Source organism: Theropithecus gelada, chromosome 9 (genome assembly GCF_003255815.1).
Source record: "Theropithecus gelada isolate Dixy chromosome 9, Tgel_1.0, whole genome shotgun sequence".
In the NCBI taxonomy this organism is placed as follows: Eukaryota; Metazoa; Chordata; class Mammalia; order Primates; family Cercopithecidae; genus Theropithecus; species Theropithecus gelada.
Window position 1 is genome coordinate 117,449,214 of NC_037677.1, and position 17,281 is coordinate 117,466,494.

General features: G+C 37.9%; 1 protein-coding gene across 1 annotated transcript in view; it reads left to right on the top strand.

Moving 5' to 3' along the window:
- Nucleotides 1–2,545: 2,545 nt before the first annotated feature.
- The window catches only part of WDR11 (WD repeat domain 11), a 56,435-nt gene continuing 41,699 nt past the window's right edge, over nt 2,546–17,281 (top strand). The window contains exons 1-6 of the mRNA XM_025396593.1: nt 2,546–2,877; nt 3,897–4,008; nt 10,070–10,223; nt 11,551–11,724; nt 14,150–14,336; nt 16,746–16,911. Coding sequence (XP_025252378.1) covers nt 2,792–2,877; nt 3,897–4,008; nt 10,070–10,223; nt 11,551–11,724; nt 14,150–14,336; nt 16,746–16,911 — 879 coding nt within the window. The 5' untranslated portion in view covers nt 2,546–2,791. The remainder of the gene's footprint in view (nt 2,878–3,896; nt 4,009–10,069; nt 10,224–11,550; nt 11,725–14,149; nt 14,337–16,745; nt 16,912–17,281) is intronic.

Consider the following 17,281-nt stretch of genomic DNA (forward strand, 5'->3'; position numbering starts at 1 on the left):
GGGCTGTGGAGTACATGACATGGAAGACAATGTAGTTAAAGGCATACGTTTCAGAATCAGACTCCCCTGGGTTCCAGTGCTGGCTCTGCCTTTTATTGTCTGTATAAACTTGGGCAACTCTGTGAACTTGTGAAAATATTTGTGATAATACAGTCTTTGTGGCTTTGTGCAGATGAAATGAGATGATGCAGGTAAAAGGTTTATCACAGTATTCACTTTGCGAGTGCTCAAAAGGAAGCTACTGTACTTATAAAGGCATTTATTCCATTACATATTATTTCTTCCATTTCTCGTGTTTCCACCACCAAATCAAAATAGGAATCAGAAGTTCACATGCATTTATCTCCACTGACTTCAAAAGAAAAGGGTAAAAAAGTTGTCCTAGTTTAGGGATGCAAATGATGTAGCAGTGGCAGGGTGCCCTGAGTGTGCATTACCAGGCTTTGGAGTTTATGTCATCAGGCATGGGGCGAAATGGTAGCTTTTGAGGCATAAAGAGGAGCATAAGTTCTGTCCTATTAAAGAGATCAATTGCCCAGTGTGTCCAATATTGTGTCTTCCACTCTGGCCAAGACAGATGCTTCAGAGAAGGCCAGAAAATCCATTAACATACTTAATTACACACTCTTGTATCATGGCAGATACATTACTGTCCCAAACCCAGCCTGTCCTTGCCCTAAATATCCAACATCCATATCTTCAAGGTAGCTTGCAGATTTAAACTAATTAATCTTTCTCCAAGAGGCTTTTTCTTACCAGGGAGTGGGAGGGCTGGTTACCTGCCGCCTGCCCTCATCTGTGAGCTACTGCACTGATGCCTGATTGTCACTTTGTGCCTGTTTGACCTTATGCTTAGTGGGCATTTGGAACTCCTGCACCGTCAATCATTTGTTGAAGACCAACTGTATGCCAGGAAAGGTGCCAGACATTGGGGCAAAAGGAAGACAAGGATTTTGTTCCTTTATGAGAGGAACTCTCAGTCTACTAGGGAATATATAATTTTTCCTATATTATGATTACTTAAAAATGTGTTGGCCTCCCCTTTGAGAGAGATATATCTGAAGATAATAATAATGTAAGGTATAACTACTGAAATGGCTCAGAACAGCAAAGTGACTTCTCAGAGGTCACTATGAAACACTTCCATTTTCATTTAGTTAGTCTCATGGCTGGGTCTAGTTGTAAAGGGAGTGGGGGAATGTACTCATTTTAATGGAGGGACAATGTGCCTAGATATAAACTGAAGTTCTATCCCTAAGAAAAAAAAAAGAGAGAATGAATTTGGGGAACAAATTAGCAATCTTCTCACAGGAGGCATGGAAGATTTTTAATAAGAGAGTGGTAAATTTAGATCTGTGGTTAGGGGCACATTTGGTGGCCCACAAACATCAGTAGGTTAGGGTGTGGGGTAAGGAAAGGTAAGACAAGGGAAAGGAAGCGAAGCCGCGGCAAAACATGATCAACTAAAAGCCAAAACATGATTATTGGTTTGAACAACTAAGAGGATATGAGGTGATCTTTGAGAAAGCTGTTTTACAAGAGTGGTAAGCTAGACACAAAAACCTGTGATGAAAACTCACCAATATGTTGTCCCTTTTGTTGCTCAAGGAGCTCACAATGCACTGGGGAGAGAAACACACATCTGCAAATATCATCACTGAAAAGAAATCATTGCATTAAGTGCTATAGTTAAAGCGTATAAACCCAACACTGAGCACAAAGGAGGGAGGGATTGGGTCTGACCTGGAGAGCAGCAGAGGAGAAAGTGCGAAATGAAAGGTACCCCAACAACAGACAAAGGGTCACACTTGGCCCCAGACATAGTGCTTCTTCCTCAAGTGCGAAGGGAGTATTGCCAACACAAGATATGCAGTGTTATCTGTATTTGCAAATTGTTTATATTCGGGACATTCACTTCATTCAGTCCGGCAATTTCATTCAATTAATCTCATTCATTTCTTTTTTTTTTTTTTTTTTTTTTTGAGACAGAGTCTCGCTCTGCCGCCCAGGCTGGAGTGCAGTGGCCGGATCTCAGCTCACTGCAAGCTCCGCCTCCTGGGTTTACGCCATTCTCTTGCCTCAGCCTCCCGAGTAGCTGGGACTACAGGCGCCCGCCACCTCGCCCAGCTAGATTTTTGTATTTTTTAGTAGAGACGGGGTTTCACCGTGTTAGCCAGGATGGTTTCGATCTCCTGACCTCGTGATCCGCCCGTCTCGGCCTCCCAAAGTGCTGGGATTACAGGCTTGAGCCACCGCGCCCGGCCAATCTCATTCATTTCTTAATTAATCTAATTCATTATTCTCTGTAAACTCCACGAGAGCGGAGACTGCGTGTCTTCTTCATCGGTAGATCCCCCATGCCCACTGGCGCTAGTAGTTGCCCTAAATTCACTTATCAAAGGCAGAAAGAATAACTGGGACTCTTCTCTCTTGCTTTTCACGATTTCCAGCAGAGCACAAAGGCCTAGAGTCCTGACCTGAAAAAAACAGACTTGACTGGAGGCAGCGCCTCTTCTTCCAAATACAGCTCCGGCTGCCGCAGATTAGCACAACCGCCTAAGCGGCGGAACGCTGGAGAGTGCGGAACCTGGCATCCTAGGAAACTGAAGGCAACGGAACCTGGGGGCGATGGAATCCGGGAGCGGTGGAACCCGGAGCCTGTAGAACTTGAATCCAGCGGAACCTGACAGCAGCGCCCAGGGGGCCACCCGGACTCTGTTTGGAACGGAAGCACAGTGTCCGTCGTTTCCTGGTGGCGGGTCAGCGCCGAGGTCCTGGGCTGGCAGCCGGGATGTTGCCCTACACAGTGAATTTCAAGGTGTCGGCGCGCACCCTCACGGGGGCCCTCAACGCCCACAACAAGGCGGCGGTGGACTGGTGAGGGCGCCGGGCTTCCAGGTCGCCAGGATCGGCCAGGAATGTGTGAGGGGAAGGGGGAAGAACAAGAGGTTTCACCCCCTGGTTAGTTTGGCCTCGCTAAGACAGGCAGCCGCCCTCACTCAATAAGATTGCTTTTAGTTGGTGGATTTTTGTTGTTACAAAAGTGATAGTAGCCCCGTGTGGGAAATTCCCCCATGCAAATGCATTTCCCCTGTTTCTCGCCTATTTCTCTGCTGTTTTCTCTGCACCTTGCCCTTTTGCTATTCCATTCCCCCCTCTTTACCTCTCCTCCAGCTTACAGGTTTCTCTCTCTCCACCATTAGTTCCCTGTTCACTTTCTCTTTCCCATCCTGTCTTTTCTTTTTCTTTCTCTTGTATTCCTGTTTTCCTTCAACAATGTGCCAGACCCTGTGCTAGGCGCCTGTTCTCTCACCTGCCCTTTCCACCTTCTCTTTTCGGGCTCCTACTGTGTAGGACATTCCTGTCTTCAACAGGTCGTCTCTATTACTGTATGCTTTCACTATAAATTACCACTGCAGCTCTGAAAATTACTCATTAGACAAATGTAAAGCAAAATTCTGTGGCTGTGGGATGTTGTTAGGAGGACCGAAACGTCTTGTGCAGTGTTTGTCATTTTATTTAGTTGGAAGTACTGGGGTTCGCTGCGGTATCCCCAGGCACATTGTGGATACTAAGGATTAGAAATCGGGTAAGCGAAAGACGTATGCCCACAAAAACAATCAGAGGGCACAAGTTCCCTTCTATGTCCTCCGGTCTCTGTTGTCATATCTTTTAGAACTTTTTTTATCCGAATGAAAAGTGAATTTCAACAAGCATTTTAAGCTTAGCCAGATCTTTTATTCAAATAGGATAATGATAAATACTGGCCTTTGGGTTTAAATGATTTTATTAATGGTGGTACATATGAATTAGATTTATCATTTATTTAGGCTTGACCAGAAAGAAGTTGTCCTGCTTTGTTCTGTACTTAAAATTTAACATTACTGTTTTGCTAGGGGCTGGCAAGGTTTAATTGCTTATGGATGTCATTCACTTGTGGTAGTGATTGATTCCATTACTGCCCAAACTCTTCAAGTTTTAGAAAAGCATAAAGCTGATGTTGTCAAGGTAAGTAAAATCCCATTTTGACCCTAACATGTTGTCTAGTCTAAAGTTTAATACTGTGTATCACTAAGCTCTCATTAAGTCTTACGTGTAAGTGTTGAATAGCTTTTAAATATAAAAATCTATTTGGGGTAGCCTAGAATTTTAATAAATATGACTTAATGTCAATACAGGATGAGTTATTAAATGCTAGTTGTTAGATCATTTTAAGGCAGATGAAAGACACCAGTTCTACCATTTACAAGACCACTCAGTCATTCCTTAGTTTTGAGCACTTAGCATGTGCTATGGATATGGAGATAATTCTCCGCCTTGTAAGGAAGACTCACGGCGTGGTAGTATGATAAGTGAGACTTGCTCAACACGCTGTGAGAAAACAGAGGAGCTTCATATTGCCTGGTTGTGAGAAGAGTCACAGACATCTTTTCAGTTTCAAGACTAGTAGACAGTAGTTAGCCAAGTAAAAAATTGACAAGGAGCATTGCAGGGAAGAGCAAGAATATACACAGAAGTAAGTAGTGTGCCATAAAGATGGCACACTTGTAAGAGTGATGGAATAAGAGGCAGCCAGAGAGATTCAGCTGTCTGTTCTGAAAGTTTTAAAAGATTATGAAGGAGTTTGGATTTTTTTTCTTTTTTTTTTTTGTGAGAAGGAGTCTTGCTCTGTTGCCCAGGCCGGAGTGCTGTGGCACCATCTCAGCTCACTGCAAGCTCCACCTCCCGGGTTCACGCCATTCTCCTGCCTCAGCCTCCTGAGTAGCTGGGACTACAGGTGCCCACCACCGCACCCAACTAATTTTTTGTATTTTTAGTAGAGATGTGGTTTCACCATGTTAGCCAGGATGGTCTCGATCTCCTGACCTCGTGATCCACCTGCCTTGGTCTCCCAAAGTGCTAGGATTACAGGCATGAGCTACTGCGCCCAGCAGGAGTTTAGATTTTTAAGTAGGAGATTGATGTGACCACATTTGTATCTTAGAAAAACTCTGGCAGCAGTGGAGGATCTGCTGGAGAAATGCAAGACTGGAGGCAGTAAGATCATTTAGGAGACTTTTGCAGTAATTTTGGCGGGAAATTCTAAGGGCCTAAAATAAAGCTGGGGCATGGAGAAGTCATATATTAGAGCTGCCTAAGAGGTAAACCTGATAGCCTTTATAGTGATCAATATAAAGGAGAGTAAGATAATAGAGTGACTCCAAGGTTTCTTTTGGTGTAATTGAATGACAGTGTTTCCAGTTATCAGCGGTAAGCATCTGTGAAGTCAGTGAATTTTAGTTTTCAACAGCAAAGTCTGAGGTGCCTGTAATATATTGCATTATAGTGATCCGAGCTTTAGGAGAGAGGTCAGGATTAGAGATAGAGATTTGGAGTCTTTTTCTTTTTCAAATAATAGCTTTATTGAGATACTCATACCATAAAATTTGCTCATTTAAAATGCACAATTCTATGATTTTTAGTATATTCACAGTTATGCAGCCACAATTACAATGAACTTTATTACCTCAAAAAGAAACCGTGTATCCACTAGCAGTCATATTCCATTTCCCCCATTTCCCTCATCCTTTGGCAACCACTGATCTCCTTTCTGTGTCTGTAGACTGGCCCATTCTGGACATTTTATATACATTGAATCATATAGTTTGTGGTCTTTTGTGCCTGACTTCTTTCACTTAGCATAATGTTTTCATGGTTCATCTGTGTTGTAGCATATATCAATACTCTGTTCCTTGTTACTGATGAATAATATTCCACTGTAAGGATGTGTCACATTTATTTTATTGATGGACGTTTGGATATTTTGTACTTTTTGCCTGTTACGAATAATGCTGCTTTGCACATTCATGTGCAAGTTTTGTGTGAACTTGTGTTTTCATTTCCCTTGAGTATATTTCTAGGGGTAGAATTACTGACTCATATGGTAACTCTGTTTAACTTTTTGAGGAACTGCTGGACTGTTTTCCAAATTAGCATTCCCATTAGTAATGTATGAGGAGTCCAATTTATCCAAATCCTCACCAACACTTGCTATTCTCTGTTCTTTTGATTATAACCATCCTAATGGGTATGAATTGATTCTCATTGTGGCTTTGGTTTGCATTTCCCTGATGGCTAAAGGTGTGGAGTATTTTTTCATGTGCTTATTGGCCATTTGTATATCTTCTTTGGAGAAATGTCTATGCAGGTCCTTTGCCCATTTTAAAATTATATTATTTATCTTTTTATAATTGAGTTGTAAGGTTTCTTTGTATACAGTAGTCCTCCCTTATCCAGAAGGGAAATGTTCCAAGACCCCAGTGGATGCCTGAAACCCTAGATAGTACCAAACCCTGTGTATATATATATATATATATATATATATATATATAGTGTTTTTTCTCATACATACTCACTTATGATAAAGTTTATAAACCGAACCCTGTATGTACCGTTTTGTCTCATACATACTTACCTATGATCAAGTTTATAAATTAGGCATAAGAGATTAACAACAATAACTAATAATAAAGGAGAACAGTTATAACAATACATCAGCATTACTACTCTTGCACTTTGGGGGCATTATAAAGTAAAATAAGGGTTATTTGAATGTAGCACTGAGATATCACAACAGTTGATCTGATAATCAGTGTGGCTGCTAAGGGCAAGTGCTGGATAAAGCATGGATGTTCTGGACAAAGGGATGATATATGATTGAGGCAAGATGGAACAGGACAGTGGGAGATTTCATCATGCTATTCAGAAAAGTGCATAATTTATGAATTGTTTATTTCTAGAATTTTTCACGTCATATTTTTGGACCTTGATTGATACATGATTTGCAAATATTTTCTCTCAATTTGTGGGTTATCTTTTTACTTTCTTGGTGGTGTCTTATGAAGAACAAAACTTTTTCATTTTGATGTAGTCCAATTTATTATTTTGTATTGTTGTTACTTGTACTTTTTGTGTCATATTCAGGAAACCATTGCTTTCTCCAATATCAAGAAGATATATACCTTTGGTTTTTTCTTAGAATTTTAGAGCTTTAGCTTTTAATCCATGTTGAGTTAATTTTTATATATGATGTGAAGTAGGGAAAAATACAATTAATTTTTGTTTATTGACCTATATTCTGTAATTTAGCTAACTTCACTTAGATCTATTTAATAGTAATTTTGGGTGAATTTATTTAAGTAGATATGTCACTGCAAGTGACTGCAGTTTAATGTTTTCTTTGATAATCTGTGTGTCTTCTATTTCTTTTTCTTGCCATGTTGCATTGGCTAGGACCTCTACTACAATGAATGGGAGGAGTGAGAGGGTACTCTTGTTGTGTTCCTGAGCTTAGGGGGAAAGCATTCAGTCTTTCATCAAGTCTGATGTAAAGTATAGGGTGTTTTGGGAAAAATATATTTACCTTCTCTTTCCCTCTCTGTTTCCTTTCCCCTACACTGCCCCTTGGCATTTCTGGAGCTTTTATTTCTTTATGTAGGTCCAAGTTTCAGTCTGGTATTATATTCCCATCTACTGAAGAATTTACTGTAAGTTCTTGAAGTGCCTGTCTAATACCGGTTGATTTTCTTAGCTTTTATTTCTCTGAGAAAGTATTTCACCTTTGTTTTTGAAAGATAATTTTCAAAGGATATAGAATTCTGGGCTTACAATTTTTTTTTTTCTAGTAATACTTTACAAATATCACTCCATTGGCCAGGCACAGTGGCTCACACCTGTAATCCTAGCACTTTGGGAGGCCGAGGTGGATGGATCACTGGGGTCAGGAGTTTGAGACTAGCCTGGCCAACAAGGCAAAACCTCATCTCTACTAAAAATACAAAAATTAGCCAGGTGTGGTGGTGCACACCTGTAGTCCCAGCTACTTGGGAGGCTGAGGCAGGAGAACAGCTTGAACCTGGAAGGTGGAGGTTGCAGTGAGCTGAGATGGTGCCACTGCACTCCAGCCTGGGCAACAGAGTGAGACTCTGTCTCAAAAAAAAAAAAAAAACAACAAAATCACTCCACTATCTTCCAGCTTACATAGTTTCTGATGAAAAATTTTTGTCTTTGTTTCTCAGCATTATTTCTTTTTTCCTCCGATTACCTTCAAGATTTCCTTAACCTTGGTTTTCATTAGTTTGATTATTTAAAAAATATGTTTATATATACATGGCTTGGAGTTTACCTAAATGGGATTCAACATATACATATACAAATATATACACATATACAAACATATATATACACATAGAGACAGTCAATTCTTGTTATTCATGATAGCTATATTCTGTGAAGTTGTTGCATACACCGAATTAGTGAATACTGAAACTTTGTTTGCTCCTAGGGGTTAGGTTCTTGTGAGGCTCTGGTCACAACATTTTCATCAACTGATCAATACATAACCTTGCTTTATATGTGTTTCCATTTAAAGACGTATTATTTAATATGTCGATTGATCCATTAACATTGAACTCATAGCCAACAACACATGCCTGAGCAAAGCTTATCACATATATATGTATTTTTTGTAAGACACATCACAACTTCTCATACTTAGAAACAGTAGAAGCACTATGCTTGGGGACCTATTTAGATAGTTAAATCACCAGCAAAAAGAACAAAAATGTGAAAAATGTGGTACTAAATAAATCATGACATGAACACTTGTTTTGCAATTGTAAAAGCTAAAGCAAGAATTCTTGTTTGACTTTAGCTGGGAACGCACATGTATGTTGGGTGACATTTTTTCACCATTCTGCACTTGTCCACAAAAGCACTGCAAGTATTGATTTTGAGGTTGCAAATTTTAGTGAGTAGGTAAATGGACAAATATAGAATCTATAAATAACTAGAATTGACTGTATACACATATATACACTATACATATTCTATTCATACACATTCTATACCTACGAACTGATACATATTCAAACATATACACATACAAATATGCATACACACATACATATGCATATATACACATACACACTTCATTTAAAAATTTTTGCCTGAGCAAAAGATCTATTCCAGGAAAACCTTCACACTCATTTTCAGAAAACGCTGTTTCCATCTTTTTCATGAATACTACTGCAACTGGTTGGCTTACTTTCCTACCTTAGCATTATATATGAGTGTATTTATCTCTATACACATGTATAGATATATACATTTGTATATATTTATAGATTTGTGGTATTTAAATCTACTTATTAAGCGGAGCTTTGGACACTGTACTAAGTCTGAGAATAGAAATGCGAACAGAGACTACATGGTCTGCCCTATGGAACTGACAGTTGATGGACTCATGAACAGGCAAAAAGAATGTAAATAAAATGTAAATAAAATAAGTACAAATTGTGTAGTTAATTCTTTGAAGAAAATAAACAGGATACTGAGAAGAGAGGGGTGGTAGTGACCAGGGAACGCCTGACTCCTAGTGAGGACTATGAAATTTATCCCTTACTCTGTCAGTATTCATTGTTCAAGAATTTAATCAGATTTGCCCTGGAGTTCTTGTGTTTCTTTATTTTAAAAATTCTTTTCTTAATATTGTTGCTAGAGACATGAAGCATATACATATATTTTTTAGAGGAAAACTTAATGTTTTGTGAAAGAGGGAGACAGCTAGAGTTTTTTGTTTACGTTTGCCTTCTCCTAACTTTCCCTCTGCAAGGTTTTTGTGTTTCTAAGTTGTCCCCTTTTAGTTAGGGGACTAGAATACAGAAAAAACATTCTGCTAAATATGATTTTAGGTATTTTGTCATAAATTAGATTTTAGGAAAACTGATTTCCAAGGCATCCTGGGGTTTTAACCTAAGTTTCCCAAAATATTAAGGCTGTGAATCATTTTTCATATTTTAAAGCAGGAGCATTGTGATGTGTTAAAAAACAATTTTTTAACTGCAGTTAAAAATATATACCGAAGTAATAAAAATGCTGCCTTCAAAATGAAAACCAGTTTTCTGTTTATTTTTGCTAAATATTTATATAATATAAATGTAGTATGGGTTCTGGTTGATGTTTTGTGAAAATTATGTTCCGTTTCATCCAGTGCAAGTATTTACTTGATTTGATTTCTTCTTGATACTAGGTTAAATGGGCCAGGGAAAACTATCACCATAACATTGGCTCACCATATTGCTTGCGCTTAGCTTCTGCTGATGTCAATGGGAAGATCATCGTCTGGGATGTAGCAGCAGGAGTAGCTCAGTGTGAGATCCAAGAGCATGCCAAGCCCATCCAGGGTGAGGAAAGTCTGCTCAGCCAAGTGGGCATATTGATATACTTACTCTTGGAGTGGTTTTTTGGTTTTGGGAGTTTTCCCCCATTGATTTAATTTTATCAATTCCAAGTTAGCTCTTGATTGTGTTTTGCCTGTTCTACTGATCTAAATCTGGCTTTCTTTCCTTATTATAATAAACTTCTAGGCATATTTCTTCAAATCTCAACTGATTTGTGCTTTGGTAAAACTCATTAATTTCAATATCAGCCTCAGTCAAGCATGATAAGAAAAATTAAGTGTTACATCTTATAATCTAAGCTACAGTATAAGGCAAGTTGGCCACTGCTGTTAGGAACTAGCCATCAGTGCTTACTCTACATTAAGTAATTTGTTCATTAACAGAGATGAACAAAATTTTATTCTCATTTTCATATAGATTGCTTGTTTGCTTTTTTCATGTTACTGACCTAAAACCAGTACAGTGTTCTTTAGACTCAAGTCCTCTAGTGGCTCTGTTGACTGAATGAATTTTTTAAATGACTATTTTAAAAATATTTATTAAATACTTAACTGTGTACTAGGTACTGAACTGGATCTTTACATATTCTGTTTATTTTTTGAAAAACCATGAAAAACTGTAAAGTTCCATTAAGTAATTCCACAGAGGCCGGGCGCGGTGGCTCAAGCCTGTAATCCCAGCACTTTGGGAGGCCGAGACGGGTGGATCACGAGGTCAGGAGATCGAGACCATCCTGGCTAACACGGTGAAACCCCGTCTCTACTAAGAAATACAAAAAACTAGCTGGGCGAGGTGGCAGGTGCCTGTAGTCCCAGCTACTCGGGAGGCTGAGGCCGGAGAATGGCGTGAACCCGGGAGGCGGAGCTTGCAGTGAGCTGAGATCCGGTCACTGCACTCTAGCCTGGGCTACAGAGTGAGACTCTGTCTCAAAAAAAAAAAAAAAAAAAAAAAAAAAAAAGTAATTCCACAGAAACATTAGGAAAGTCTGACATCTTGGTTGTGGCTAGGAGAGTTTCATATTGATTATATAGTTTTAAGCAATGATTAGGGCAAATTGCCTTTGATTTTCTTTGAAGTAATATTTCAGATTACTTCAAAATTTTGACCTTGAGATTTTAACCAGACAACTTATTTTTATATAAAATAAGTTTTTTTTTTCCTGGAATCTTGACACACACACACACACACACACACACACACGTCACATTTGGGGCCGGTAGTTAAGTTTTTAAGGATTATATTTTAAAAACTAAACATCAAGGACAAGTTAGCCAAGGATTTTGGAGAGTGTGGTTTCTGAATTTTGCCTTTCTTTATCTGGTCTTTCCAGATGTTCAGTGGTTGTGGAATCAAGATGCTTCCCGTGATTTACTGCTTGCTATCCACCCACCAAATTACATTGTGCTCTGGAATGCAGACACTGGCACCAAACTATGGAAGAAGAGCTACGCAGATAACATTCTTTCTTTTTCTTTTGACCCTTTTGATCCCTCACATTTAACTTGTGAGTAACAGTTGTTTGTGGAAAACGAGTTGAGATATTTATAATATAGTAATGCTATGTACATGAGATATAGACACACACATTATACATCTATAATGTTAAAATGACTGAGCGAAGTGGAGAAGCGTGTCTAGTCCATATATCTGCAGCTCCTAATACATATACTCAATCATTTGCAAATGTGATAATTAAAAATTTAAGTCAGCAAGCTACACCTTCTCTGTGTTGAATTTGTAAATGGTATTAGACTAGCCAGGGACAGAGAGTTACTTTGACACTCCAGACTTAATTAGTTTTTCTAAGAACATTTAAATAACTTGAATCAAGGGTTTCATTTAGTCTGTGGCCAAGTTAAGTTCTTGCTTTTTAAAAAGTTGTACTAATTCATGCCATTCATTTTGAGTGCCATAAACAGATGCATGTAAAGAAGAAATAAGCCTAAGCAAATTTTTTCTTGCAGAGGTAGTTTTTGCTAATATGCTTTTAATGTTTTCCTGAGCTAATGGTCTAAAAATGAGATTTGCTTTAGATATTTTTATGGCTAAATTGTTTAGAAAATATTTAATCATCCCACAGATATTTCTTGCGCTATTACTACTCTTCTGGGAACCAAGATGTCTTGGAACCCGGAAGGCAGGAGCCTTCACAGAGTTTGCATTCTAGTGAGAAGAAGTCATATCATAAACTATGAACACAATGAATTAATAAATTCTAGTAGTAAGAGGTGACAGGTGATATAAAGACAGGATAAAGGGGATGCAGAAGAATGGGAGATGAGGGCATGCAAGTTGTATGAGATAAAGTGGTCAAAGTAGGCTTCACTTTGATAATGATCAGAAATGTGAAGGAGGTAAGGAAATTAGCTATGGTAAGGAATGTTTTTCCTGGATTTGAATGACTCAAAATTATTTTACCCATCAACTTTCATTGAGGGGCATGTGTGTGTCTGCATGTGTTAAAGGAGGAAAAGAAAGGCAGACAAGTCGAAATTATAACAACATGGGAAATGTGGCTGTATAAATATGCTACAGTGTGTTTAGACTTTTACGTATATAAATGTTTATGAACGTGTGCATACATACACTCACTCGGTCACCAGTTTACTCACTTAGGTGCAGTGTTGGGGAAACACCTAGGAGGGCTGGCCCAGTTGGCAGAGTCAGGGAAGGAAGGCATCACAAAGGAAGGGAGGCAAAGGGGACCTTGAAGGATGAGTTCTGGAACCTGAAAAGGCAGCAAGACTTTCATCTAACTTGATTGCATCAGCTCTTTACATCTCTGCGGTTTGGTTGATGAAAGCATTGTGTGTTTCAGAGTGTCAGCTGACCTAACACCTTTGGTTTACTCAGATCGAATGTGCTGCTAGGGCTGTCATAACTCTTGAATGCGCCCTTGTTCCCTGTGCTTAGAGAAGCCTTGCTAAGGGCCGGGACCCAGGGTAGTAAGGTTTTTCTGCTCATATCTTCCAGTATTAGTCCCTTGTTGAGGGAGATCATTTTTTCAGTCATAAAAAGGCATAATTTGTATTGCTAAATATAGTGCTCCTTCCTTGACTATTTTTGTTTCATGTACACTTAGTAAGTCACTGTGGGTCCACTACTTTTTTTTCTAAATATTAAGGGAAAATAATATTCTTTAATCATCTCAAGGTTTGATCTGATGCTTGAGAAGAAAAAGGAAATATATTTAGACTGAGTAGCTCAGGATAAAAATTTGGTATCATCAAATCAAATATTTGAACTTAGCTAATTGTGATATGCAGAGCATCTTAAGTATGGCTTTTTTTTTTTTTTTTTTTAAAGTTACGGGATATGTAAAAGTTTTTTTTTTGTTCTTTGTTTTTTGTTTTTTTTTGAGATGGAGTCTCGCTTTGTCACCTGGTCTGGAGTGCAGTGGTGCTAACTCAGCTCACTGCAACCTCCGCCTCCCAGTTCAAGCGATTCTCCTGCCTCACTTTCCTGAGTTGCTGGGATTACAGGTGTGTGCCACCACACTTGGCTAATTTTTGTATTTTTAGTAGAAATGGGGTTTCACCGTGTTGATCAGGCTGGTCTCTAACTCCTGACTTCATGATCGCCTCTGCCTCCCAAAGTGCTTGGGATAATAAGGAAAGATTTTTAATGAAAGTCCATGCACTGAATTTATTTACAAGAACAAACACTTGTTCTTTCTGCCAATAACCTTATGTTATCTTTTTAATATAAGAATAATTTAGAATGCCAAGCTTGGAGGCCTCTGATGAATTGTAATGGACCACCTGTTTCTCTTCAACTTGGAGAACATTCCCATTATGTTATGACTGCGTAACATTGCCAGTTATATATTATTAAAATTATCATTATATTGCTCTCAAAATTGTCTTGGAATAAAACTGTATGCTAAACTTGATTAAACTTTAATCAGAGTTTTGCTTTTCTCAATATAGTGCTCACCAGCGAGGGCATTGTTTTCATCTCAGACTTCTCCCCATCCAAGCCTCCCTCAGGCCCTGGGAAAAAAGTTTACATATCCAGCCCACACTCTAGCCCAGCTCACAACAAGCTGGCCACAGCCACAGGTGCCAAGAAAGCTCTAAATAAAGTAAAAATTTTAATCACTCAAGAGAAACCTAGGTAAGTTACAAGTGTAAAATAACAACATTCATCTACTTATCCTATATGAAAGCATCATCTTTGGAGATGTACAGAGACTGATTTTTTTTTTTAATCTCACTTTTTCTCATTTCTAATTTTGAATTTATTAGAGGAAAAACATATTTATTTTGTTCCCTGCCCTAAGAGGAGATTCAGCATTTAACATTGGCTTTGTTTCCACTAACTGTGCTCAACTTCCCCACTAACTTTTATAGATTAAAATTTTTGAATTCTGATTTTTACTTGTGAAAATCGTGATGATCCTGAAGTTTGGGTCATTGAATGCATTAAAAATTTGGGCACAAAAGCTGGATACTCATTTTAAATATATTTTCCTGACTTAAGTGCTGTGCATTCTCATTAAGCAGTAAAATCGGAGTGTTTTTCTTATGCAGGTAAAGATGTCTCCCATCCTGGGTAAGAGTCAAGGCTCCGGGGGAAGCTGTAGCTATGTGACTTTGAGAAACTACCTTAATCTTACTCAAATTTCTCTCTCCCAGTCTCTAATGTAACGCTTTAAAGTATTTCGTAGGGTTGTTTTAAAGATCAATAGATCCGATAATGTAAGTAAACATGTAATGCCATTGATACTTAGTAATTTATTTAGAAGATGTCGGCTGTTATTGCTTAAGAAATTACAACTGAATAAAAGTTTATTTTAAGTAATTTGATGTATTCGAAATAGGTTTCTTTCTTTTTCCTATAGCTATAATCTGTATATTATTGCTTTGGCAGGCTTTTTTGTTTGTTTTGGCATTCATTTTCAGATAGCCTTTATTTTTAGTATGCCAAGATTACTCTCTCTAGGCTTGGTAAGTAACTACTTGAAAAATATGTGGTACAAATAGCTCTACAAATACATTTTGCATGTGTGTAAGTATTACTTTTTTTTTTTTTTTTTTTTTTTTGAGACGGAGTCTTGCTCTGTCACCCAGGCTGGAGTGCTGTGGCCGGATCTCAGCTCACTGCAAGCTCCGCCTCCCGGGTTCCCGCCATTCTCCTGCCTCAGCCTCCGGAGTAGCTGGGACTACAGGCGCCCGCCACCTCGCCCGGCTAGTTTTTTTGTATTTTTTAGTAGAGACAGGGTTTCACCGTGTTAGCCAGGATGGTCTCGATCTCCTGACCTCGTGATCCGCCCGTCTCGGCCTCCCAAAGTGCTGGGATTACAGGCTTGAGCCACCGCGGTATTACTTTTATATATTAAACCATAGGCTGGTTAAGCTCACCAGTTAATTTATCTCTCACCCTGCGCCAAAATGACTTAAGATTACTTCTTAAGTATCTTAAGAGAATTTTCTATTTTTAGGTATTCCCTCTCATAAACAAGAAATTATTTGGCAGTCTGAATAGTTTTATAAGTTAGTTTTATATTTCTTAAGTTTTCTCTGATATGAATTATTGGGGAAATATATTATTTCTTCAAGTAGAACTGCTCTGGGTGCTTTCACATCTATTAATTCATGTACTCTTACTACAATTCTGGCAGTAGTAATATTCCCATTTTACAAATTAGGAAAACTGAGTCCCACACCAATTTAAATACAGTTACTCAAGCTCACCTAACTAGGACATGGCAGTCAGGATTTTAATGCAATAAAAATGCCTCTTTCTGGTCTTGTAAACTAACTTTATTTTAAATTTCAAAGCCTTTTAATAAAATTAGTATGTAAAATGAAAATAGTACATAATTGTATGTCTGTTCCTATTGAAATATATTTGATATAGAAAAGGTGATTAAATGTATGTGGCAATCACAAATCAATCACAAATTATTAAAATGATTTTTCAGACCCTAACATTCTCTTAAAATCCTTGTAGTTTGACCTGTTTTATTTACACACAAGAAAATACTGTAACATAAGTGAAACTTTGTCTCAAAAAAGATTTAAGATAGCTTAAAAGTCAATGAAGGCAGCCAAGGGGAAGTTACTTACCCAAAGCCATACAGATAGTCCAGTAACTCCTGGTCCAGGGGCCCTAATTACCCTAAATGTTGATGTTTTCATCCTGAGTCTTGATTTTAACAGTTTGTCTAGTACTTTTAATGACAAAGTAAAAGTAAAATAAAACTATCTTATCCATGCCAGCTATTATTATATCATCATTTACAATGTCTTGTATAGACTTAATAATATTATACTACTTTACTTAATATTTCAAAAACTTAGAAACACTGACATTTCTACCCATCCTATACAATATTATTATTGCTTGGATTTTGGTACATAGTAGAGGTCTAAGTTTTGGATGCCAACCCATGTTGGTCATTTCAGGCAAGAGTTGTACATTTTTATTGTCAATTTTTATGTGTAAAGTACAAAATTAAATCTTTTATTAGCTCTCCTATAAATGAAGTCTTTGACCCAAGTAAATGTTTACTTTTTTCAGTGCTGAATTCATAACTCTCAATGATTGCCTTCAGTTGGCATACCTGCCTTCAAAAAGGAATCACATGTTGTTGCTCTATCCTCGAGAGATTTTAATCCTTGACCTTGAGGTGAATCAGACAGTGGGTGTGATTGCAATAGAACGCACAGGAGTTCCGTTTTTACAGGTATCTACAATTCATAAATTATATTACCCAAAATTATTAAGAGTGTTATATTAAAAGAAGGCCATAATCTCGCATAAGTCTTGTCATCAGTTCTCCACTTTCTTTTCGATTTATTGAAAGACTAACAACACCATTTTAGATTGATTTTAGATTGAGTTTTTTTCTGTACTTTTGATTGGTTTGATTTATCCTAGAAATTGTGACTGATCCTGAGATATTTATTGAACTATTTAAGTTACATGGATAAAGACAAATTATTTTAGGATTATAAATGGATATTTTAAATGTACATTTAGTTTTAAAGTTTGGAGATTTGTCTATTTTTGTTTCTTTTTTTTTTCTTTCACCCATATTACCTAAATATGAGTTT